Below are 25,474 nucleotides of genomic sequence, written 5' to 3'. Positions count from 1 at the left end.
CAGCACTGCTGCTTAAAATACCTAAAATCCAGAAATTTAGATCTTGATACAACTGATTTCAAATTAAATTCTGATGGATTTCCCCAGCCCCAACATACACATATTTAGGGCTTCTTTTACAAAATGGCGCCAGAGGTTTTTAGTGCAGGCTGGCATGGTAAATGCTCCATAGGAATTCTATGAGCGTCAGAGCATTTATTTACCTTGCTGGCCCACACTAGAAATCTCTAGCGCCGTTTAGTAAAACCCAACATTAGTTAACTATGTAATCATTCAGCTCCAAATTTCATGGTAAAGGCTGATCCCAGATAGCTAACCTGAGAACCTACCATCATTTATTTGTTCAATTTCACACACAGTGCATAAAATACTCTTTGTTCCATCTCTCTGTAGCAGCAAACAGATTCTGCCGTCATGTACAGCAGCACATCTCAGTAATGGAAAGGAAGAGTGTCAGACTTATAAATAAATGACAGTAGAGACTCCTATTTATCTGTTTGTATTCAAGAATGACAAGTGCACCATTATACTCTGCAAGCACAAGACATTCTTCTAAAACAAAATAAGTGCAAAACCTAAAACTAGGCAACTGGAGCAACTCATAACCTGAAAATTGAAAAAAAAAGGCTTAAAAAAACATAAATATTTTATAATAAATAAATATAATTTTCCTTTAGAAATAGTTTTGAAAATAAATTTGACAGTAATACATCTAAGTGCATATACATTGTTCAGGGCCAAGGTGCCAAAAGCTTTATCATTTATGTTTTGTTTTCTTTAACCCAATAGTTCCTGATAAACAGACAATTCTCCGGAACTTTCAGGAGTGTATGGGCTTCCCCAAAGGTTTAAAATAGAACTGTTTTCTAAACAGGAATGCAGAAATGACCCCTAGCATTAACACGATGGCAATTTACAGGATCCAAACTATATATAAAGTTTAAAAATTATAAGTCTTGTCATGTCACACAGGAATATTTAATATATGCATAAGAATAACATGATTTAGTGTTTAGTGCAATATTTCTGCAGCTTAAGATATCAATCAGTATTCTTCTGAGGTAAGAATTTACTGCTATTCCTTACATCAATACTAAAAATTTGTCCACCGTTTGGGTACCCGATGAGATTTATTTTGAGAAAGATGTGCTAAGCAAAGGAGTGCCTTCTGTGGTCATATAGCCTTTACTCAGTTCAATATTGCTGCTGGATTGGATTCTACAGATTTGGTTCCATAGAGAATGGGAGAAGCAATTTGCTAATAGGGTCTTTAACTGTTATAACAGCAAAACACTGGCTTCTAAACACCCTATTTATGTATAAATATCTACTCTTAAGCGCAAAATAAAAATAAATTATACAACCAAATCAGATTTCCTTTCAATTTACAAGTTCAACCTGTTCTACGTACTGTACAATACATTCAACGATGGTCTCAGATATTTTAAGAAAAATACTGACGTTTTAATAAAAATGAAAACTTAATTCAGTCTTTTGACTACCATTTTACCTCTAGTACCATTCTCAAATAAATAACACTATAGTATTTTTTATGCAAATCAAAAAGCCAGTAGTGCAACTTTCTAATCTTCCTTCCAACAGCTTCTCAATGTGTTTGTTTACATAGAATACATTGCTACATAAGCAACTGCCCAATTTAAGCAGAAGCATTTTTTTCTATAGACATACATTCGATGTATGATGTGGACATTTCCCCGGTTGCTGTTTGTTGTTCCAGCCCCACTTTTTGAACTTTTGTTTCAAAAGTAGTACCTGTAAACCTATACCGCAGCATTAAGAAACTGCTATTTTAGATCATGAATAAAATTCTATGAAAAATTATCTAATAAAAATATACCTTTGTAAACCTAACCCCAAACTCTACTAGATTCTTTGCCGTGCTTAGTTCAAAAGCACTGCTGGGATTGTTCATGCTGGTTTTTTTTTTTGCTAAGCTTTGTGTCAGAGAAAAATAATGTTTCAAAATATGACAATTACAAGTTTATGGAATATATTCCACATCTGCAAACACGTTAATGCTGAATTCAGATCAAATATCTGCTGGTCATAGGACATTCTCTTTAAAATCCACTATTTCTTTTGCTGAATTCCACTAAGTCAACATTCCAATGCATTGTACATGACACCACAGCTTTTCAACAGATTCATTTTAACAGTATAGAATCTGTCACCACTGCCTGAATCAGCATGAAAAAGATCAGGTAATGAGCAACAAAAACAAACAAAAATACTTGACTAAGAACTCAGCTTTACAACTTGCCTGAAGGCAAACAATCCTCCTTTGTTCCAACACCACAATGTACTTCTGTATGTTCTGCATCATTTTGGGGTTATCTTCATCTTACATGCCATTAAGAATATGCAGCTATTCTGTCATAGAGAACTTCATTGAAATGTGACATTTGAAATTAAATTAAGTGATCTGAACTTCCAGCAGCATGATCGTATTTGTTCCTAAGATGTCTGATATCCAGCATCATTGTGTTTGGAATTTTGTAGTATTACAGAACAAAAGGCAACAAAAACAAGAGACAATAACATCCCCCTACCCCAACATATCAATCAGAAAAATAAAAAGTCACAAACTGAGAATAAAGTAGTTTCAAATATTTTTTGCATCAAATTAGAATTGTCATCTTCCTCAGCCGATTCTTTTACTCTGGCTTCCACAGTCTCATAAGGCATAAAGCAGATTTGGCATTACCACCAACAAGCATTTGAGGATACAAATCAGCTCCATGGCATCTGGATAAACTGAGTCAGTCCTGGTTTTACCCCACTCTAAGGACTTGCTGTATTGCTGATCTTATGGAGATTGGAACTTCACATCTATAGAGTCAATGGACTAAAATCAGGACTGGCAAGTTATGTTACGTTGCAAGCATCATGCTGCCCGATAGTCAAACTTCCACAATATGTTCCTTCTGAAAATCATCTAAAAAAGCCAGACAACTAACTAAAATATACAAGAAGCTATAACTGACCTTTCTGGACAGAAAAGGAGAATATTTGTTTTGCTCACTGCATTTCCTTTGTATGGATATCTGATAGCAGAAACCAATTATTTTCAGGAAATTTAGGACACTAGAATTTACAGTCAGTCTTCCTAGTGCAGAGTAAACAGTGAGGGAAAGAGGATTCTCCTCAGTTTTAAATATAAATACTACAATATTAGAGCCCTTGAAATATTGCTGCTGGCTGTATATGTGCTGAGATATTTTCTTGCTTGCTCAGTCATGATCAGTTGATCTTCAGTCTTTCCATATACCACTGTTTCCCACTCACCATGTGACTGTAAAAAGATAAAATTATCTTATTACTTTTATGTGTTTAAAAGTATTACATTGTCTTTATATTCATATTTATAACTACCTAAAATTTTCCTTAGAACAGCTGACATTTTGGGGCAACTTTCAAATTGCCCTCACTGAGACAATCTACTTTATCTGTGGGCTTTTAACCCAATTCTCAAAGATAAAGCACGATACTAATCTTTTAAAACTACTGCAGGTGTAAAGTACACATGACTACTTGCATCTGCTTTTTCTGCAGGTTGAGTATGGCTTGAAAATTATACATCAATTTGAAAATACAATGGGGTTCATTTTCAAAGCACTTAGGCACACAAAGTAAGAACATAAGATGGTACCTTTTGTATGCCTAAGTGCTTTGAAAATGAACCTAATATATACTCTCCCTGTTAATCAACATGGCCCTAAGAATGACTCTTCTTAATGCAGTTTGGATTTTTGTTGTGTTTTTTTTTTTTTATAAATCTTTATTCATTTTTTTTAAACTTACAAGTACATCAGCAAATACAACCATTTGAGTTTAAATAAAACACTTAATAATCAGCAATAAATTAATTTTAAAAGGCTTATTTCCCTCCCCCCCCAAAAAAAAAGTTATATAGTATGCACATTGTTCTACAACAGTGTTTCTCAACACACAGTACCGTGAGCCATGGGTCTCCTGCCCCCCCCTTCCTCTAGCTGCATGTCCCTTTCCACTGAAGAGCCTTTTCATCCACATGCTCAGGAAGGTCTTGCCAGTTCCACTCACTTTGACACGTTTGCATCAAAGGGGCAGTACCAACAAGGGCTCATGAGCAATAGACTCCAAGGCCCTGCTTCAGTTAAGCTATCCCCAGTGCCAGGCCTTATATAGACTCCGGACTCCCTGACAGGCAGCGGGAGGGTGGCAGAAGACGGAGGGCTCTTCATCACTGGAGTTAGCTTGGTGTTGCCCGGATTGTGCATCCGGGTCAGCTGGGGTGGTGCCACAATCTAGCAACACCAAGTTAACTCCAGCGATTTACAGCTCTCTGTATTCTGCCACCCTCCCGCTGCCTGTCAGGGGGTCTGGAGTCTATACAAGGCCCGGCACTGGCGATAGCTTAACTGATGCAGAGCCTTCGAGTCTATCTGCTCGTGAGGCCCTGTTGGATACCGCTCCTCTGATGCATACGTGTCAAAGTGGGCGGAGCCGACAGAGCCATTCTGGGTGCGTGGATGTGAAGGCTCTTTGTTGAAGTTAGCGCCGGTGTTGGGCCCTGTGTGGAATACAGATTATGGGTCAGGCAGTGGTAGGGTGGCAGAAGGAGGAAGGTTAGGAGACTTACTGGGGGGGGGGGGGGAGAGAGGGAGCGAATGAACATCACCAAATCTTCCTTCAATCCTCTATAGAACCCCACCTGGTTCACATTGGAGCCATATATATTTATTACAGTTATCCGTTGCCCCTGTAGGGACCCTTTCAGAGCTAAACATCTCTCCTGTACATCCCTAAAGACCTGATCAATGACCAAACACAATCCCTTTCTCACCAAAATTGCAATCCCACCCTTTTTTTGTGGGTGTGCGGACCTTGATGCATCCAAACATGTTCATAGGCCGGATGTTGCAGTAACGCAGCGTCCCTAGGCCTCAAATGCGTTTCCTGTAACATGCAAATATCCCAATCCATTCTCCTCATTTCCCTGTAAACAATACTCCTTTTCCCTGGACTGTTTAACCCATTAACATTCCAAGACCCGATCCTGAGTATATTCCCATCCGTTCTATTCCCCTTATTGTCTCCCTTGAAACTCTTAAATTTCCCCAACTCCCCCCTCCCCCCACATATGCTGATCTAGTCGATGCCAGTCCAGCCACTGAGAAAAGATGAAGTCTCCCCCAAAAGGCATCTAACACCATAGCCTTCCCAACAAAACATAAATCGCAATAACTGAATTAGAACTCCCTACCCACTATTTCCCAATATAATACTCACCGCCCTCAACAGTATTCATATCACCCAAATACACCCATGCAATCATGCTATAAATCCCCAGGTCATCAACCCCGCACCCACATAGCCTTTCCCCATCCATTCAACTCTGAGCATCTCAAGCATACAGCCCACCTTCTTTCCCCCAAATCTGCACACTCATTCCATATCCCGCTCCTTCCTAGCCCCACTCTGCGCGTACTCCACACAGCAAAGTCCAAAAGTCAGAATGGAGGTTGAAAGCATCTCGACCTGTCCTCCCAGGTTACAATCGAAGGCCCTCAGCCGCTCCAATGGGTTCACCGCTCTCCATCAGGATTGCCTTTTTAGTGGCGTGAGTGACCGAGCGCCAGGCCTCAACCGATCTACCACCTTTTGTCGGTGTTCCCGTCCCCGATGCCGCAGGTAAGTTATTACAGCCAAGGTTCTTCAAGGCCAGCCATGCATCTCCCACTGTATCTACTCTCCTCGATCGTCCGTTCACCGTCATCCAGACCTATGTTCCCTGTAAGCTGAGCACATGAGCAATCGCTCATACAATCTAGGAGCATTGCACATAGATTTTACATGGTCGCTTACAAAATACAGTCAAACCTCGGTTTGCGAACATAATTCGTTCCAGAAGCATGCTTGTAATCCAAAGCAGTCGTATATCAAAGCGAATTTCCCCATAGGAAATAATGGAAAACTCGAACGATTCGTTCCACAATCCAAAATCTTTAATACAAAATACACCGAAAATATGCTTGTAATTGAAAACAATCGTATATCAAAGCGAATTTCCCCATAAGAAATAAAGGTAACTCGGACGATTCATTCCACAACCCAAAAACTTTAATACTAAATACTATACGTACTTGAATTGCAAGACCTCGCTCGTTTAGAACAGTCACTATACTCTTGCAGCGTCAGAGAGAGAAGAACCATCCACTCAATTGTGATGTGTGTATACTGCATGTACTTGTATTGCAAGACATTGCTTGTATATCAAGTTAAAATGTAATCAAATGATTTGCTTGTCTTCCAAAACACTTGCAAACCAAGTTACTTGCAATCCAAGGTTTTACTGTACTTGCAAATCTGGAAAATTGTTGGTTTATGGAATTTGTTGCTCACACAAAAATTTTTTTTTAGAACTTGTTGCTCACATGAGAAAAAAATTTCACATACCCGGCCAATCCTTAGAGGGAGCATTGATCCAGACCCCAAACGGGAACAACCACCGATATCGATGACCCTCCGCCCTTAGCACCTGAGTCACTTCCCTGAAGGCCCTCCGTTTTTGCAGCTTGGAAAGAGCCAGATCTTGAAATACTCCAACCTCAAATTCATGCCATTGTAATTGTGGTTTTCTCCAGGCAGCTTGCAAAATTTTTTCTTTGACCAAGTAATCTCCAAAACAAGCTATGATATCTTTGGGAGCCCCTGATCGACCGGTTCCAAGTCCCCGATGTGTTCTTAAAAGAACAATAGCACCAGCATCAATCTGCTCATCAGGCCCCAACAGATGGCTGCAAAATTCTTGTACCACCTTTTTACTATCCTTATGGCGCTCATCTTCTGGGATACCTTTGAAACGCAAATTGCTTCTTCGAGACCTGTTTTTCAGGTCTTCCACATGAGCCTGCAAATCGGCAAACTCTTTCACATGCTGCGCCATCTCTGTCTTCGTTTACGCCACCACTCCCTCCAAACGGGAGACATGCTGTTCCGAGGCTTCAACTCGTCCTCCTAAGTCTCCCACCTCAGCCTGAAGTTCTGCCAATGCCATTTTGACGTCATCCCGAACCCCTTGCATTTCAGCTTTAAGGTCGTGAAACTAAGTCTCCAGCTTCTGTTGTAACACCAATGCGCTATCTGCAGGCTGGGCCGAGGTCGGAGACTGCTGGGCCAAACTCGGGGACAGCGCCATCTTTGCTTTCCCCACTGGCGATGCCGGTGCTTTCACCGCATGTCAAAGCAGCTCCTGATTGGTGAGGCCCGACTTTAGTATAGGAAGATGCGATTGGAGCATACAGCGAGTGATTTCTTTCACTCGCCGGCATTCCGGCTGCCTCTCCAGTCTCCCCTGCCTAAAAACTGCATTCGCAGTTTTCAACATTCGCAGGGGTTCCTGGAACAGAACCCAAGTGAATATCGGGGGAGTACTGTATATGGACCTGTGAAGAATTGGGCAGCAGAATTGGACTATATAAAAAAACCTGCAAGTCCATGGCAGTCATCTGAGGATCCAATATATAAGGTATAGAAGTTGTGACTGAGTATTGATATTGAGATGGTAATACTGAATGGAGGGCATTGTTTATTTAAATATTTTATACCGTTTACAAAAAAATTAAACTGTTTACATCAATTAAAACATACATAAGATAAAAACAAACCATATCATAAAATCTACATAATTAAATAATTTCTCTACAAATAACTAATAAATCGCAAGAATACAATAACAAAAATGGTTAAGCAGATCCTTTTCTTCAAATGTCAATTAATAATTCACAAAAATGCACTAACAAACAGTTTTTAACTGTTTCTTAAATTGAAATCAGTTTCCACAGTTGCAATTGGCCCACCAGAACATTCCACATTTTAACACCAGCAATACATAAAGTCATCACTCTAGTTTTGTTCCGAAGGTGATTTTTGTAGTCATGTGACAAGGGTTTGCTGTCGCATTATATTTTCAATTACTGTATTTTTTGCTCCATAAGATGCAAAAGTGGGTGTAAATAAGGGTGCATCTTATGGAGCGAATAATCCCCCTCCCCCCCAGGTGTACCTTTTTAAAATTCCAGCAGGCCTCCCCCCATACCTTTTTGTAATCCTAGCAGGGCCCTCCCCCGTACCTTTTTGTAATTGCGGCGGTCCAGCGCTGTATTGGCAGGCGCTCCTGCCCTTCCCTCGCTGAACAGCTGCCCGAGTCCTGATCTGTTGTGGTAGAGCAGCGCACAAGGCAGGTGCGTGCCTGCCTGGTCCTGCGTCGCTGTCTGAATGGCTGCTATCAGTTCTCGTGAGACCCGCGAGAACCGACGGCAGCCATCTCATCCTCACAACTTCTTTGTTGTGCCTTGATTGTCTCATCGTTGAGGCCTCCTTGGGCTCCCTTTTTGGTGTCAGTACAAGTTCTAAAATGTATGTTTTTTGGATAAAATATTTTGGGTTTTTGTGTATATTTGTTTGAATTCTTTTCTTTTTTAGTTGCGGTAAGAGCAATTCCCCCGAGGCAGCATAAGCAAAACAGGGGCCCTTGTCGGGACTAATCATTATTCGCACTAGCAAACACAACATTGTGGATTTGGGGAACTTAATGATTGTTTGCAGCAGCAACAAGATGCCATCAGAAGTCAGTTTTATTACTGCCATTATTTTTGTAGTGGATACATGATTGGACAGCCTTGAGTGCAGCACATTGACATATATTAAAAATTAAGTACTGTGTGCTCCAACTATTATTACTTGTTGCACATATTGGGGTCCTTATAGTAGAAACTAAAGAATTACATATTTTTTTGATAATGTGAACATGAGTGGGGTGGGTGGAGTTTTTTGGATGATGGTTTATACCTTAATGGCAGCAATTTGATAAAGAATTTAATAGTACTGTGTTATTGAGGGACTACTGAAGTCTTTTCTCCATATTTTTGATAATGAAAAAACAAGAGAACAGATCATAAAACATTAGAAGCCTGAATGACAAAACAATGCTACCAGGAGACAGCCTGCACTGTCAGAAGGGGGCGCCTTCATAATGCCGCAAAAATAAGTCATACGAATCCACCTGGAAATGGTGACCTTAGAAGCTGGCATACCCTTGCAGGCAGGATTCGCTGGAACAAACAGATGGTCGGAGAGGCGAAACTAGTTGGTGACCTCCAGGTACTGCAACAAGATCCTGCACATGTCCAAGGACCGCACACCCAATCCTGCTACCTTGAACCAGAGGAAGCAGGACTTCCTGATTAACATGAAAAGTGGAAACCACTTTGGGAAGAAAGAAAGGAACAGTGCGCAGCAGCATCACACTGGAATCCGTAATATGCAGAAAAGGATCCTGAAGCTCTGAAACCCTATAGGTTGAGGTAATAGACACCAGGAAAAACGATTTAATTGTTAGATCCATAAGGGATGCCTGCTCCAGAGGCTCATATGGCAGAGAATGGAGAACCAGGATAAGATCCCAGACCACAACAGAGACCCCCACAAAAAACAAGCCACGTCTGGATAAGCTGTCAATGAGCCCCTCAGAGAAGGAGGGCCCATACATGATAGACTGGCATGAGAGAAGCTACCGCTAGGCCCTTCTTCAGGCCATCCTGAAGGAACTCCAGGACCTGAGGGACCGACGGAACACATGGGTACACCTATTGCAGGCTGTATCAGGCTTTATAACATCTCCAAGCCATCGCATAAGCAGCCATTTGGATTTTAATTTGCTGTGTAGCAATGTGGCAATCACAGCTGAAGAATAATCCCGGTTAGTCAAGGCTGCATGCTCAAGAGCCAAATTGTAAGACCAAAGCGGTCTGGATCCTGCATTGCAATTAGACCCTATGTGAGTAGGCGAAAATGACAAAGTAGCTAGAGACCCTAATCCTGCTGAAGCCAAACTTATTCAGCATACCAAGGCCACCTCAGTCATTCGGGTGTGACCAGGATCACCGGACTTTTATGGGCCACTATCCAACTCAACAGATGCCCTATCATGGGCCTTGAAAGGAAGACAAATAGGAGACCTTCCCGTGGCCAGGGCTGAACTAGAACATCCAGGCCTTCGCTACCGCCCTTGCGACGGCGACTGACGAACCGATCTGCTTTATTGTTGGACGCAGTTGCCATGAGATCAAACGTGGGATGCTTCCACTGATCTACTATGCGATTGAATGCTCTTTGAGACAGAGACCACTCTCTGGGATCCAGAGTCTAACGACTGAGAAAATCCTCTTGAATGTTGTCCACTCCTACCATGTGCGCCACTTACAGTGCCACAAAGTGTCTCTCTGCTCACCAGAAGAAAAACCACATCTCCACGCTCAGAGAGGGACTCCTCATGCCACACTGCTGCTTGGCATAAGCCACTGCCGTGGCATTGTCTAAGAAGATGCAGATGGCTCAATGACGGAGATGACTCTTGAAGCAGAGAAGAGCCAGCCGAATCGCCAGAAGCTTCAAGTGATTGATGGACCACTTGCACTCTGAGGGCGCCCAATGGCACTGAACAGGGATGGTCATACACATCTCTCCCCAGCCTTTGAGACTCGCATCCATAGACAGAATCACCCAATCTGAAATCCAGAGTGAAGTCCCCTGGATAGCGAGAGGGCAAGACTATTCCGTGTCAGTGTCATCCAGGGCAGGTGTGCATGTAATGGGTCCTGCTGGGAGTTCCAGCGCAAAAACAGAGCATCTTGCAGTGGACGCAGACAGGCTCTGGCCCTGTGAATCACATTGATCGTTGCCACCATGGTCCCCAGAACCTGGAGGTGCTGTCATGCCATTGGGATCAGAGTAGCCAGAAGGTCCCTGATAACCTGTTGAAGTATCTCCTGACTGGAGACAGACTTTGCTCTGACCCATGTAAAATCAAACTTATCAAACTCCTAGGTAGTCCATATCCTATGTCAAATTGAGGTGACTCCTCCTGAAGTTGATCACCCAGCCCAGGTGCTGCAGCAACTTCACCAACTGATGAACAGCCTGACATCCCTCGGACTGCGAGGGAACTCTAATCAACCAGTCGTCCAGATACGGGTGAACCATGACACCTAGGGTGTGAAGATAGGCCACCACCACCATCATCACTTTGGTGAAGGTCCTGGGTGCTGTTGTCAATGGTTACTGTGGATGGACAGACTGGAAGGGGCATTTGGCCTTTACCTTTCATCATGTTTCTATGTAAAGGGCATCGCTGCAAACTGGAAATGTTGCCCCAAGATGAACCTCAGATACTTCCGGTAGTCCCAAAAAATGGGATTGTAGAGATACACCTCCGTCAGATCCAGGGAGGCTAGAAACTTCCCTAGCGCCAACAATGCCATCACTGAACACACCTTCTCCATGCGGAAGCGAGGCACTTTAACCACCACATTGACTGCTTTGAGGTCCAGAAATGATCTCCAATCATCGGAGCCTTTCTTTGGAACGATGAAATATATCGAGCATCTCCCAGAGCCAGAGTCTCGCTCTGAAATGGGTTCTATGGCCACAATATCGAGTAATCTGTGGCCTACACTTGAACTGCCTTCTCAGCACAGCCTGCTGGAGAATCCAGAAAATACTCGGTCAGAGGACAGAAAAACTCCAGTTTATAGCCATCTCTGAGACTCTCCAAGACCCAGCGGTCGGAGGTAATGGCCTGTCATTCTGCCAGAAAAGTCGACAACTGCCCCCCCTATGCATGTGGGGTGGGGGAGACACCGGCCTGGTGTCAGAAATGCTTCTCTGCAGTAGCCACCGTACTACTCCCCCTGGATGGTTGATGTCAAGAACCATGGAATCGTGGTCTGGCAGACAAAGATGACTACTGACCCACGAGCAGGCCCAATTATGGACAGGAATGCCTGAAGGGATGAAAATTCTAACAACCCAAACCTCTGGAAGGTCAGAATCTATTCATGGGCAGCGACGTAAGCTTGCGATCTTGCACACTAGCCATAAGGCCATCTAGGCCCTGGCTAAACAGCAGCTGTCTCTTAAAGGGCAACTGGCTCATAATTTTAGAAGAATTGGCAGACCACTGCCAGATCCAAAGCATCCTGTGAGCCAAAACAAAATAGGCAGAAAGCTAAGCAAAGACTTTCAAAATGTCATATGTTTCGCCAGATGGCTTTATCAAGGATTCCCCCATTAAGTCAGCTGGAGCGATGTCTCCCGCGTTTCACAGTTCATGCAGGGAAACACGGGAGACATAGCTCTATGTTGGAGTAACCCCCGAGTCGTGTTTCCTTGCATACTAAGATGAGTACTAATTTAAACTAAATATATTTATAAGACTGCACTCTAAACACTTTAAGCATTTTGCTAAAAATCTCTGGACCGATGACGATTTGGGTGTATAATATACTGTGTGTATTGAAACTTGATGTTCACATGGTTACACCACTGAGGTCTATGAACTATCAGAATAGATTACTCTAAGATTTTCAGGAATATGGTTTATTGATTGACCTTAGTAAAGATTCTACTAGCCTATTTATTATTGTATACAAGGCATCAGCCATATAATCCACTCCCAAGATTATAAAATCCAAGTCACGAAACACCACAGTATCAGGATCATGGCACAGTTTGGAATGGCATGCCCTTGCCACAAGAGAGGCCGACACCACCTTAACACATGCGGCTGCCGAATCAAACAAGATGCTTGAGGACAAAATCCACCCATCGGTCCTGAACATTCTTCAGGTCTACATCCCTATCACTGGGGAGAGAAGTGCGCTTGGTGACTTGTGCCACCAAGGAAACCACCTTCGGGGGGAAGAACAGCACTTGTTAAAGGCATCTGCCATGGGATAAAGCCACACCATTGCATGAGCATATTTCAAGGGATGCTCAGGAGTCTTCCAGATGTCCCTAAGAATTCAAACAAGGTCAGGATGATCAGGAAAAGAGGAAGATTGTGGCCTCTGGTCACTCATGAGGGAACATTCTGCTGCAACAGGCTGCTCAGACTGCAGCTTTAATTCCTGGAGAGATTCAGAGATCAAATCCACAAGATGTCTGTGCTTGAAAAATCTGCGCACAGTGGAATCCTCCCTCAAATAAGAGCCTCTGAATCTATCCAGATCCTGGAGATCCGCCAGATCTGAGGTTGCCATGGTGCTCCCCTGTGAAAGCAGAGGTATGGAAAGTGTATCAGGTGCCACCACGGGCACTACCAGCTTACTTGTTGACACCCCGGGGAGGAGGCAGGAGAGAAGACCCTGGTCCACTGGAGCAGAGGTCCCTGTTATCAGCACAGAATCTGATGGAAGGGATACAGGCAGAGACTTTCTAATCAAGTATGCCTAATAAAGCATATCAACAAAATCCAGGGAAAACCTCCACGGCGGGAGCAAACCCCTGCGCACTAGGTTTGGACTATTTAGAGGATTTACAGGGTTTATCTCCTGCGATGCACTTGAATTTCACCAAAACATTGCCGACATACTCCCCAGGGCCTCCCAACGCAATTTTGCGGGAGTCGGGACAGAAGGCGCTAGAAGACCCTACTTGGAGATCGAAGGCACTGAATCTGGGCAACCCTCACGGGCCGCAAAGCCACGTGGAATACGGCTGCACATCCTACAGTCATCCACCGCAAATGAAACATGAATCCATGACCTCCTGCCCTGGGGAGGTCATCTATGTGGTTTTCTTTCAAAAATAAAGCTGGAAAAATCCAAGATGGTCACCGAGGGCCTATTTTGACTAAAAATAGCCCAGGAAAACCACAATGAACACTCAAAAATGGCAATTTTAGGATTTTAGGGGTGGGGGTAGGTCATGCAGGGAAACCATTTAGAAACCCCAAAATCTCTGATTCAAGCTATTAGCTTGTACTCACAGAAACATGTACTGACAGGAATACACTGCAGACCTAGCTAAACAGCTCACAGGAAGATCCTCTGCCTCAACTTGGTGGAAAGCTGAATTTTGAATCTTCTGACTGCCCTAACAACCTGATGTCTGTAGCTGGTCAACTCTGCCACCCTCGGACATGGCACACAGCACGCCTGACAGAGGAACACAGTCTGGTCCTGATCATGGGAGCAACTCCACAGAACTACGCAGCCTGCACTCGACCCACTAGTGGACGAACCTGGGGTGAGCTAGCTCCCAAGGGAACAATCCCTGAACTCTGATTTAACGTGTATATGATGAAGCTACTAAGTAGTAGATTTAAAACAAACCAGAAAAAATATTTCTTCATACAACATGTAATTAAACTATGGAATTCATAGTTGGAGAATGTGGCGAAATCAGTTAGCTTAGTAGGGTTTAAAAAAGGTTTGGATAATTTTCTAAAAGAGAAGTCCATAGGCCATTATTTAAATGGCTTGGGGAAATCTACAGCTTATTCCTAGGATAAGCAGCAAAAAATCTGTTTACTACTTGGGATCTAGCTAGGTACTTGGTTCCTGGGTTGGCCACTATTGGAAGCAGGGAACTGGGCTTGATGGACCTTCGGTCTGTCCCAGTATGGTAATTCTTATGTTCTTTGTGGTATTTGAACCCTTGTTTCCCTGAGCTGCTCATTTGTTGCAGTTGTCCAGGACCTGCTGAAATCTTTCACCTTCCTGAGGAAAGCACCTACCTCAAAACTCAACCAATTAGGTTTGAGAACCCACTAAATAAAGACAAACTGCAAACCTGACAGCATACCCTGAAGATAGCTACAGCATAAATGAATGAAATGTCAATTCTACTTACTTAGATGATGCAAGACTTGGACAACCGTGGAAGCCTAAGAGAACAATGAGTTACTCTTCCATTCAAACCTCAAGATAGATTATTCAATATTAGCAAAAGAGATGGAAGCCAACTATTCATAAAAGATTTTCTAGCCATTTCAACACTTCTCTACTAAAAAAGATACTGCATGAATCCCATCAAATTTTGGTTATTTTCCTTAACAAACATGGAATCATACTGGACCTTTGCCTTCCTCTTCACTTCTGAAAAAATCTGGGCCTGGTCATGAAGTCTACTGGATGTCATCATGCCTCGAGATGGACTGACAAAGTGGTTGTGATATAAAACATAGGGTTTTTTTTCGTCATTAGTAAACTGAATCTTATTTATTTATTTTTAAAAATTATATTCCGCTTATATCTAAGAAGCAGAGGCCATTAAGTGAGGATTTTTTATGGTTTGGTTTATCCAGACAGACTAAAGCAGCCCCTTAATCTTTTACACATTTGTTAAAAAAGCAATAAAAATGTAAGTATTTCATAGCAACTTACTGGTAAAGATTTTTCAAATCTGACACTTTTGGAAGTACAAGGGTTTTGCTTTTTTTTAGTCATTGTAAAGGCTTTACTTTTCTCCACTCCAACAGAGCATCTGTTCTCTTGTTTTTCCATCAATGGTATCATTAATAAAGATGTAGTGACAATATTTTCTGCCTATAAAGAGAGCAGAGTGAAAAAGAAGAAAGAATAATTTATGTTCACTTCTTGCAGTAATGCTAGATTTAATGTGAAACAATATACTTACCTTTAGTAAAATGAGAAAAATGTTTAGGAAAATAAAAGGAACTGCAGAGGTTAATTGTTTTCATCTGACAGACACAGTTCTGACTGTAGGTAATATCCCCCTGCTTGCAAGTTGTGTTGCAGAGAAATTAAATTTCCAGTTTTCAACTCCACCTCCTTCGCCAGTGGCTGTAGAGCGTCCCTCCCCCTTCAGTTTATACCTAAGCAATCATTCAGCACTATAATAAATAAGGAGGGATAAGGAGAACTTCCCCAACAATACATTTCTGTCCTTTGTAAGAAAAAAACTGAACCAAGTTAATTAACACATTACTTAAACCCAGGTAGAACGAACAACCCACCTATCAAATTGCAACCAACACTAACACTTATAGAGCTCAAAGTCTCACTGCCTTTTCTTTATTATTATCTGACTAACAGAAGCAAATCTCCAGTTCTAGACACACACACCTGTCTGAGACAGGAAGCAGGTGAATTTCAGACTGACGGGGTGGGGCGTCAAGACTCCTATACTCCTACACCAGAAAGAAGATTATTGAGGTAAGAACCTAATCTTCCCTTCTGGTGCAAAGGGTATAGGAGTCATGACTATAGGTGATGTACCAAAGCAGTCTCATGAGTAGGATGGGGAAGATGAACCTACCCTTAAAACAGAGGACCCAAAAGCGGTATCATCTTTTGCTGCCACATCCACTCTGTAAAACTTTGCAAAGGTATGCCCTACAAATCTCCTCAGGTGGAATTGCCCAAGTCTTTGCCCACAAAGAAGCCACCCCACCAGTGGAGTGTACTCTCAAGGAAATATTGGCAGTTGTTTTCCATAGCCAATGTACGCTAATGATATTGCCATATGAATCCATCTGGAAATGGTCACCTTCTTAGATGCTGGCTTACCAAGTTTAGCAGCATTGGTGAAAACAAAAAAATGATCCGAGACATGAAAATTATTGGTCACTTCAAGATAATAGAGAAGTACTCTCCACATATCCATCAATTCCAACACTTTGTCTCTCCTCTTGGAGCCCGTGGAATAGAATGTGGGCAACCTGATCTCCTGATTTGATATGAAAGGTCGACACTACTTTCGGCAAAAATGAAGGCGCTGTGCAAAGGGATACGCCTACTCTATAAATCTGAGAAATGGCTCTCTACATGATAGTGGCCTGTATCTTTGAGACTCTTATCACAGAGACAATGGCTACCAGAAACACTGTCTTCACTGTCAATTCTAGCATAGACGCCTCCTGCAAAGGATCAAAGAGTGTCTTACTAATCCCCCCCTCCCCCACCAAACAGCCTTGAGATTCCATGATGGAAAGAGCTGTCTTACTGGAGAGCACAAAAATCACGAGCACAAAAATATGGCTATGTCAGGATAAGAAGCCAGAGAGCTCTTCTTCACTTGGGATCCAAAATACTAAAATCTTGATACCTGCACTTTGAGGGACCCTGCCGCCAGTCTTTTTAGAGAGTTCAAACAGCAGAAACACCAGCACCGACATCAGAGCCCTTGATGGTTTCACCTTCTCCTTTTCACTCCAGTGCTATGACGATTTCCAGGTCTTTACATAGGCCATAATTGTTGCTGACTTTTTTTCTCTAAGAAGGGTAGCAATGACCACCTCCAAATAACCTTTCCTTACTAGGACTGCATGCTCAAGATCCATGCCGTAAGACCACAGCATTCCACACTCTCCAAAGGAACTGGATCCTATGACAGGAGATCTGTATGCATCAGCAATTTGAGAACTCTGTCCTTTTGGAGGCACACGAGGCCTGCATACCATAGCCGACACTTCTAATCCGATACCACCAGGATTACCATCCCCTGATGGTTCATTATCTGCCGAATGACCCAGTCTATCAAGGGCCATGGAGGAAACACATACAGTAGTTCCCGTTCTGGCCATGACTGAACCAGGGTTTCTAGGCTGGCGATCCTTGGCTCGAATCTACAGCTGAAGAACTGATCTACTTTCTTGTTCTCTGTTGACGCTATGAGGTCAAATATCAACTGTCCCCATCTGTACACTATACAGTCAAAAGCCTTCTGGGACAATGACCACTCTCCCGGGTTGGGTCTAAGAACTGCTGACTGAGAAAGTTGGCTTGAACATTGTCTACACCTGCTACATGCATTGCTGAGAGCGCCTGCAGGTAGCGTTCTGCCCCATGGAACAACTTGGTCTCCAGGCAAAGTGACTCACTTCTGGTACCTCCCTGTTGACTGACATAGGACAGTGCTGTGGCATTGTCTAAGAAAACTCTGATTGTTTTGCCCTTCAGGGCTCTCTCCGTCTTCATCATTTGTAAAGTGATACAATGGAGTCCAGTGGCCTTGCACTAAGTGACTGGGACAATGTCCTCCCCAGCCACAGAGGCTCACATCTGTTGTCAAAATTACCCAAGATGAAATCTGAAGAGGCATAGCCCTTGCCAACGACTCTGGCTAAAGCCACCCAAGCAAATTCTGCTGGGCTTTTGCCATCCAGGCTAGCTGCTTCTGGAGCGCATCCCTCTACGGGGACTATTGGGTTAACAGAGTCTTGGAGAGGCCACATATGAGGTGCTACCCAAAAGTTTGGGGAATGTGAACAGCACGCGTGAACTGGATATAGTATGCCCTTCCGCCACTAGCGGTGTCTAGCAGTATGCTTTGTGAATCACTGTGATTTTGTAAGGTTGTGTTTTAGTGACTCGGCAGATTTCGATATGATGGATTTTACTGAGCAAAGAATCTGAATCAAATTTTGTTTCAAACTTTAAAAACTGCTGCAGAAACCCATCGTATGCTCCAGGAAGCCTTTGGAGATAATGCTATGTGCCAAAGCAAAACCTTTCTTTGGTGCAAACGCTTAAAGGACGGACGAACATCTGCCCACGACGATGACCGTTCTGGACGACCGCCAACAAGCACAACACCAGAAACCATAGCAAAAGTTTGTAAGACTATCCTTGCAGTTCGTAAGCAAACTATCCACGATGTTTATGAGATAGTGGGCCAGTCATATGGGACAGTTCAATGAATTTTGTTGGACAAATTGAACATGAGACGCATTTCTGCGAAATTTGTGCCAAGACTGCTAATCAATGAACAGAAGGCCCACTCACATATTACTCGTTCGACAATTCCTGACTTCCAGAAACATTACAGTGATTACGCATCCTCCCTATTTGCCTAACCTTACCCCCTGTGATTTTCCTATTCCCCAAAATGAAATTATGACTGAAAGGGCGCCGTTTTAACATGATTGAAGAGATCCAGGCAGAATCACAGTAGGTCTTCAAGACACTCACCCAAGATGACTTCCATAGATGCATGGACTCATGGGAAAAATGCTGGGATCGCTGTATACATTCTCAAGGGGACTACTTCGAAGGAGACGATGGAAACTAGGAGTTTCAGTAAGCAATTTTTTTTTTTTACAATTGAATTCCCCGAACTTTTGGGTAGCACCTCATATACACCTTTGCCTAAGGGACTCTCTCTATAATTGTTGTCATGGATCCTAGCACCTGGAAATAGTGCCAAGCCATAGCAAATGGCCTCGTCAAGAAGTCCAAAATCCAACTCTATAAGCTTCTGCTCACACGGCTTGGGAAGAAAGAGCTGATCTTCCTCCGTGTTGAAGCAGATTCCCAAACTCTCCAGGCACCGGGCTCGCTCAAGGTGACTAAGTAAGGATATACCAGAATTCCCTCTTTCCTACAAGGATGTTGTGGAGAAGTCCCACCTCCAGCCTGGTAGCCTCTGTGTGGCCTTGGAGAAGAGAAGTCTCCTAGAAGGAGAGCATCACTCTGGTGAAGTAGGAAATAATCCTGTAGCCAGGACCTGCCCACCAGGGGTTGCAATATCCTCTTGCACTGAGGATGTCTCTCCAAGGGTTTCTGCCCTGGAGGAAAGGGCTAAAACAGCTGTTGTGGTGGGCAATTCAATCATTAGGAATGTAGATAGCTTGTTGAGTGTGAGGATTGCCTGGTCACTTGCCTGCCTGGTGTGAAGGTGGCAGACCTCACACATCACTTAGGTAAGATTTTAGATAGTGCTAGGGAGGAGCCGCTATCTTGGTACATATAGGTACTAGACATAGGAAAATGTGGGAGGGAGGTTCTGGAAGCCAAATTTAGACTTTTAGGTAGAAAGCTGAAATCCAGATCCTCCAGGGCAGCATTTTCAGAAATACTCCCAGTTCTATGTGCAGGACCCAAGAAGCAGGCAGAGTTCCAAAGTCTCAATGTGTGGTTGAGACAATGGTGCAGGAATCAGGGATTTAGATTTGTTAGGAAATGAGCAACCTTCTGGGAAAGGGGGAGATTATTCTGAAAGGATGGAACTAGGCTGCTGGCGCTAACATTTAAAAATGAGATAGAGCAGCTTTTAAAATGAGAAGCGGGGGAAAGCCGACAGTCGCCCAGGAGCAGATGGTTCTGTGTGAGGTAATCTTAAAGAATAATATTGAAACAGAATATTTAGGGAGTCCCAGTAGAGAAGTTTCAATAATGGTGAATGAAAGCCAGGAGTGTTTAAGAGTAAGGCAGAGTAAAAGACTCAAATTTTACTTTTCTTCTCAGCTGCAAGGAAAAAACACAATTTGAAGTGTTAGTATACAAATGCTAGAAGCCTAAAAAAATAAAATAGGAGAGTTAGAGTATATAGCACTGAATGATGAGGTAGATGTAACAGACATCTCAGAGACTCGGTGTTAGGAGGACAACCAATGGGACACCTGGGTATAAATTATATTGCAAGGATAGAGTAGATCAAATTGGAGGAGGGGTTGCGCTATATGTTAAAGAGGGAATTGAATCAAGTAAAATAAACATTCTTCCCTCAGGAAGGATAAGCCCAAAGCACATAGACTGAATTATTTGCTTCGGTCTTTACGGAAGAAGATGTAAGAGATCTACCTGAACCAGAAATGGTTTAAAAGGGTGATGATGCGGAGGAACTGAAAGAAATCTCGGTGAATCAGGAAGATGTACCAAGCCAAATCAAAAGTTAAAAAGTGATAAATCACCTGGACCAGATGGTATATATCCTAGAATACTAAAATAACTTAAACATGAAATTGCTGACCTTCTGTTAGTGATCTGTAACCTGTCGCTAAAATCGTCTGTAGTACCTGAAGATTGGAGGGTGGCCAATGTTACACCGATTTTTTTAAAGGGTTCTAGGGGGAGATCTGGAAAATTGGTAAGCCTGATTTCAGTGCCGGGCAAAATGGTGGAAATAATAAAAAATAAAATTGTAGAAATGTAGACAAACATTATTTAATGAGGGAGATCTTGCCTCACCAATTTGTTTGACTTCTTTGAAGGACTGAATAAACATGTGGATAAAGGTGAGCCGATTGATGTAGTGTATCTAGATTTTCAGAAAGCTTTTGACAAAGTTCCACATGAGAGGCTCCTGAGAAAATTAAAGAGTCATGGGATAGGTGGTAAAATTTAGTTGTGGATTTAGGAACTGGTTATCAAATAGAATACAAACGCATATTTAATACACTCTTTACCTACAATAGTGCAAAGAACTGGAACGACCTTCCAACAACTTGTCAAAGATGAACATGACTACCTTAAATTTAGGAGGAAACTAAAAGCTCTCCTTTTTGGAACAATACACTCTGTTGACAATGGATAGAAAAATGTTATATATGCAATGATAACCTCATACTTCATGCATTTTATGTTATAGAGATTCTGCCTCTTCTTTTCTAACTTTCCTCCTGGTTATTTCCTCTTATGTTCCTAGAGTTGAATTTCCTTTGACTTTTACGTCGCCTTGAACCTTTTCAGATAGAACGACTCAAATACTAGATTAGATTAATGCCTCTGTATTACTCCATGGTGTGACCTCACCTCATTCCGGTCTCCTTATCTCAAGAAAGATATAGCAGCACTAGAAAAGGTTCAAAGAGGATCAACAAAGATGATAAAGGGGATAGAACTCCTCTCGTATGAGGAAAGATTAAAAAGGTTAGGGCTCTTCAGCTTGGTAAAGAGAAGGCTGAGGGGAGATATGACTGAAATTTACAAAATCCTGAGTGGTGTAAAACGGGTATAAGTGGATGCATTTTTCACTACGTCAAAAATTACAAAGACTAGGGGACATTCGAAGTTACAAGGAAATACTTTTAAAAACAATAGGAGCAAATATTTTTTCACTCAGAGAATAGTTAAGCGTACATCAGCTAAGTGAGGACAACATTAAGATCCCATTACACTGCAGAAGGTTTGAAATGTGTGTTTGTGTGTGTAGGCTTTTTTAAATGCAAGCCTCTCGTGAATTAAACTACAGGCTGAACAGAGATGGGCTTTCCTTCAACATGATGATGGAAAGCCTCAATTGCACTTAGATGAATACTTACAGAGCTTGTTTTCAGACCAGACAGGTGTAGAATATATTGAAGCAGTGTTTGTGTGTATTTACTTCTTGCTCCTTCTCTTTGTTCCTACTCTATTCCCCTCTAATTTCCCTCCTACCCTTATTAACTAATTATACCTGGCTATAATCTATTCAAGAGGAATAAGGTAGATAAAAAAGGGTGGAGTGGCGTTATATGTTAAGAATAATATTGAAGTAACAGAATTGCAAGACATAGGGGGTAAAGAAGAAGCACTGTGGGTTAATCTGGAAAGAGGGAACAGAAAATGTATTTACGTTGGTGTGATATACAGGCCTTCTTCACAGTCAGAAGAAATAGACAAAGATTTACCGTATTTTCGCGGATATAACGCGCACCCGTGTAAAACGCGCACACGGGTATAGCGCGCAGAAATCACGATGATATGTACAAAAACTTTTGTATACCGCGCTCACGGGTATACCGCGCATGATGCCCGACGCTCCTTTCGCCCGCCCTGACTTTCCGTGCGCTGTCCCGACTCTCCGTTCACCCCCCCCCCTGACTTCCGTGCACTGCCCTGACTTTCCGTGCGCTGTCCCGACTCTCCGTTCACCCCCCCTGACTTTCCGTGCACTGTCCCCCCTTGAAGTCCTGTCCCCCCTTGAAGGTCTGTCCCCATCCTGAAAGCCTGATGCCCCCCCCCGACGTCCGATACATCCCCCCCCCCGGCAGGACCACTCGCACCCTCACCCCGAAGGACCGCCGACTCCCCAACAATATCGGGCCAGGAGGGAGCCCAAACCCTCCTGGCCACGGCGACCCCCTAACCCCACCCCGCACTACATTACGGGCAGGAGGGATCCCAGGCCCTCCTGCCCTCGACGCAAACCCCCTCCCCCCAACGACCGCCCCCCCCAAGAACCTCCGCCCGTCCCCCAGCCGACCCGCGACCCCCCTGGCCGACCCCCACGACACCCCCCACCCGCCTTCCCCATACCTTTGTGTAGTTGGGCCAGAAGGGAGCCCAAACCCTCCTGGCCACGGCGACCCCCTAACCCCACACCGCACTACATTACGGGCAGGAGGGATCCCAGGCCCTCCTGCCCTCGACGCAAGCCCCCCTCCCCCCCCAACGACCGCCCCCCCCCCAAGAACCTCCGACCGCCCCCCCAGCCGACCCGCGACCCCCCTGGCCGACCCCCACGACCCCCCCACCCCCCTTCCCCGTACCTTTGGTAGTTGGCCGGACAGACGGGAGCCAAACCCGCCTGTCCGGCAGGCAGCCAACGAAGGAATGAGGCCGGATTGGCCCATCCGTCCTAAAGCTCCGCCTACTGGTGGGGCCTAAGGCGCGTGGGCCAATCAGAATAGGCCCTGGAGCCTTAGGTCCCACCTGGGGGCGCGGCCTGAGGCACATGGGCCTAACCCGACCATGTGTCTCAGGCCGCGCCCCCAGGTGGGACCTAAGGCTCCAGGGCCTATTCTGATTGGCCCACGCGCCTTAGGCCCCACCAGTAGGCGGAGCTTTAGGACGGATGGGCCAATCCGGCCTCATTCCTTCGTTGGCTGCCTGCCGGACAGGCGGGTTTGGCTCCCGTCTGTCCGGCCAACTACCAAAGGTACGGGGAAGGGGGGTGGGGGGGTCGTGGGGGTCGGCCAGGGGGATCGCGGGTCGGCTGGGGGGACGGTCGGAGGTTCTTGGGGGGGGCGGTCGTTGGGGGGGGAGGGGGGTTTGCGTCGAGGGCAGGAGGGCCTGGGATCCCTCCTGCCCGTAATGTAGTGCGGGGTGGGGTTAGGGGGTCGCCGTGGCCAGGAGGGTTTGGGCTCCCTTCTGGCCCGATATTGTCGGGAAGTCGGCGGTCCTTCGGGGGGGGATGTATCGGACGTCGGGGAGTCGGCCGGGCAAGAGGGCTTGGGCTCCCTCTTGCTCCGATCGTGGATGCGGGTGCGAGCGCGTGCGAGCGGTCGTTCGGGGTGGGGGTGCGAGCGGTCCTGCTGAGGGGGTGAATCGGGCGTCGGGCGGGAACTATGTTTAAAAACTTTTGTATACCGCGCTCAGGCATATAACGCGCGAGGGGTATGCGCGGTAGGTAAAAACGCGTATAACGCGCGTTATATCCGCGAAAATACGGTAATTGAATACATTCACAAGATAGCTAGGAAAGGGGAAGTACTACTGGTAAGTGATTTTAATATGCCGGACGTTGATTGGACTGTCATAAGCACATAACAATAGCCTTACTGGATCAACTGCTTTATAAACATAGTTCAGGAGTTTCAAGATCGCCCCCCGCAGTTTTCCTGCCTGCAGACGCTTCGGACCCAACCGGTGTGTTCTTTTGATCTTCATGGGCCCTGCTGAGGAGTTGAGAGCCAGGGATTCCGTTATCCAGGACTCCAAGAATTCCCGGAGCTCTGAGTCCGCCAAGGTTTCGGGGAACCCTACTAGACGCAAACCACCTTGTCTTCCAGGCTCCATATCTGTGCCAGGAATTCCTGTTGCTGGGAATCTATACATTGAACATTGTCCTCCACGTCCGAGAGGAGTACACTAAACTTGAGGGTGAGGCTCTGGCCTAACTATACACCTAACACACCAAGAAAAACAAAAAAAAAAAAAGGAAATTTTAAATGCCGCAAAAAACTAAGGGAATACATGGGATAAGAAACTTTAAAGGACAAAATAAATCTGAAAACCTGCTCAGCAAGGCACAGACATGCAAATGAAAAAATTCAGAGGTGAGAGAACACCAAGACGTGTCCTTTCTGCTCCACAGAAAAATATAGACTGAGGGACCTGTACTTTGTGGATCAGGTGGGAAGGCAGACGCAGTACAACACTGCTAGAAATGTCTCCATAAACTTATGAAAGCAAGCTCCATGATGGGCTTCAGCGGATGACATCACCCAGCTGTGAGAATAAAAGACCTGTTTGCTCTCGGAGAAAATCAGACTCCAGACAGACAAGATGTGGCACAGACTCTACTTACACTAATTATTAGTTAATTAGCTAATCACCTTATAAGCCCTATAGCATGAAGGCACTGGTACTAGGAGTAGCACACTCCAAAATGCTTCCCTGCTTGATAAATCACTGCTCCTGGTTCAAGCTTTGTCAGATGACATTACTCGCTTGCAAAGGCTCATTCTGCTCATCTTCAGAGACAGCTATCAACACAAAAGCTTCTGTTCAGTACATTATCTAGAAATAAATGCACTGAATTATTTTATTTCATTTAAAATAGGTATCTGATGTAAGGGGACAGAAGACACCAATTTAACAATTTCAATGCCTGACTTCCAAATATATGTTAACCTGTGTGTGAGCAAATTCATGGTGCTAGGAATTATTCAAGGGGCGCTCAATAATTTATCTACTTGAGTATGAAAGAAAGTAGCAAGCATGTTGAAACTCATGCACAGTTGTGGCTCAGTGTGAGACTAACATTCCAAGAGACAGGATGTCAAGGAAGTCCTCATGTGAATCAAATAAGAAACTGCTAGATTTGGAGCACCGTTGAATGATAAAATTTCTCACAAAAGGGAAAAAGCCAAAGGAGATCCATAAATGCATGACTGTAGTTTATGGCGAGTATGGCCCATCATCAAACAAAGTGAAAATTTGGAGCAGATAGTTTAAGTGGG

At 44.1% G+C, this 25,474-nt stretch overlaps 1 protein-coding gene across 5 annotated transcripts in view; it reads right to left on the bottom strand.

The window, feature by feature from the left end:
- Window positions 1-1,938: 1,938 nt before the first annotated feature.
- Window positions 1,939-25,474, bottom strand: part of MYBL1 (MYB proto-oncogene like 1) — a 242,921-nt gene continuing 219,385 nt past the window's right edge. For 3 of the 5 annotated variants that reach the window (XM_033934279.1, XM_033934277.1, XM_033934278.1), the window contains 2 exons: window positions 15,231-15,392; window positions 1,939-3,313 (listed from right to left, as the gene is read on the bottom strand). In XM_033934279.1, the coding sequence (XP_033790170.1) occupies window positions 3,185-3,313; window positions 15,231-15,392 (291 nt within the window). In that variant the 3' untranslated portion in view covers window positions 1,939-3,184. The remainder of the gene's footprint in view (window positions 3,314-15,230; window positions 15,393-25,474) is intronic. The other 2 variants (XM_033934280.1, XM_033934281.1) reach the window with 1 other exon arrangement.

Source organism: Geotrypetes seraphini, chromosome 2, assembly GCF_902459505.1.
Source record: "Geotrypetes seraphini chromosome 2, aGeoSer1.1, whole genome shotgun sequence".
In the NCBI taxonomy this organism is placed as follows: Eukaryota; Metazoa; Chordata; class Amphibia; order Gymnophiona; family Dermophiidae; genus Geotrypetes; species Geotrypetes seraphini.
Note: the sequence above shows the minus strand (reverse complement) of the source record. Positions and strands in the feature narration are given on the sequence as shown.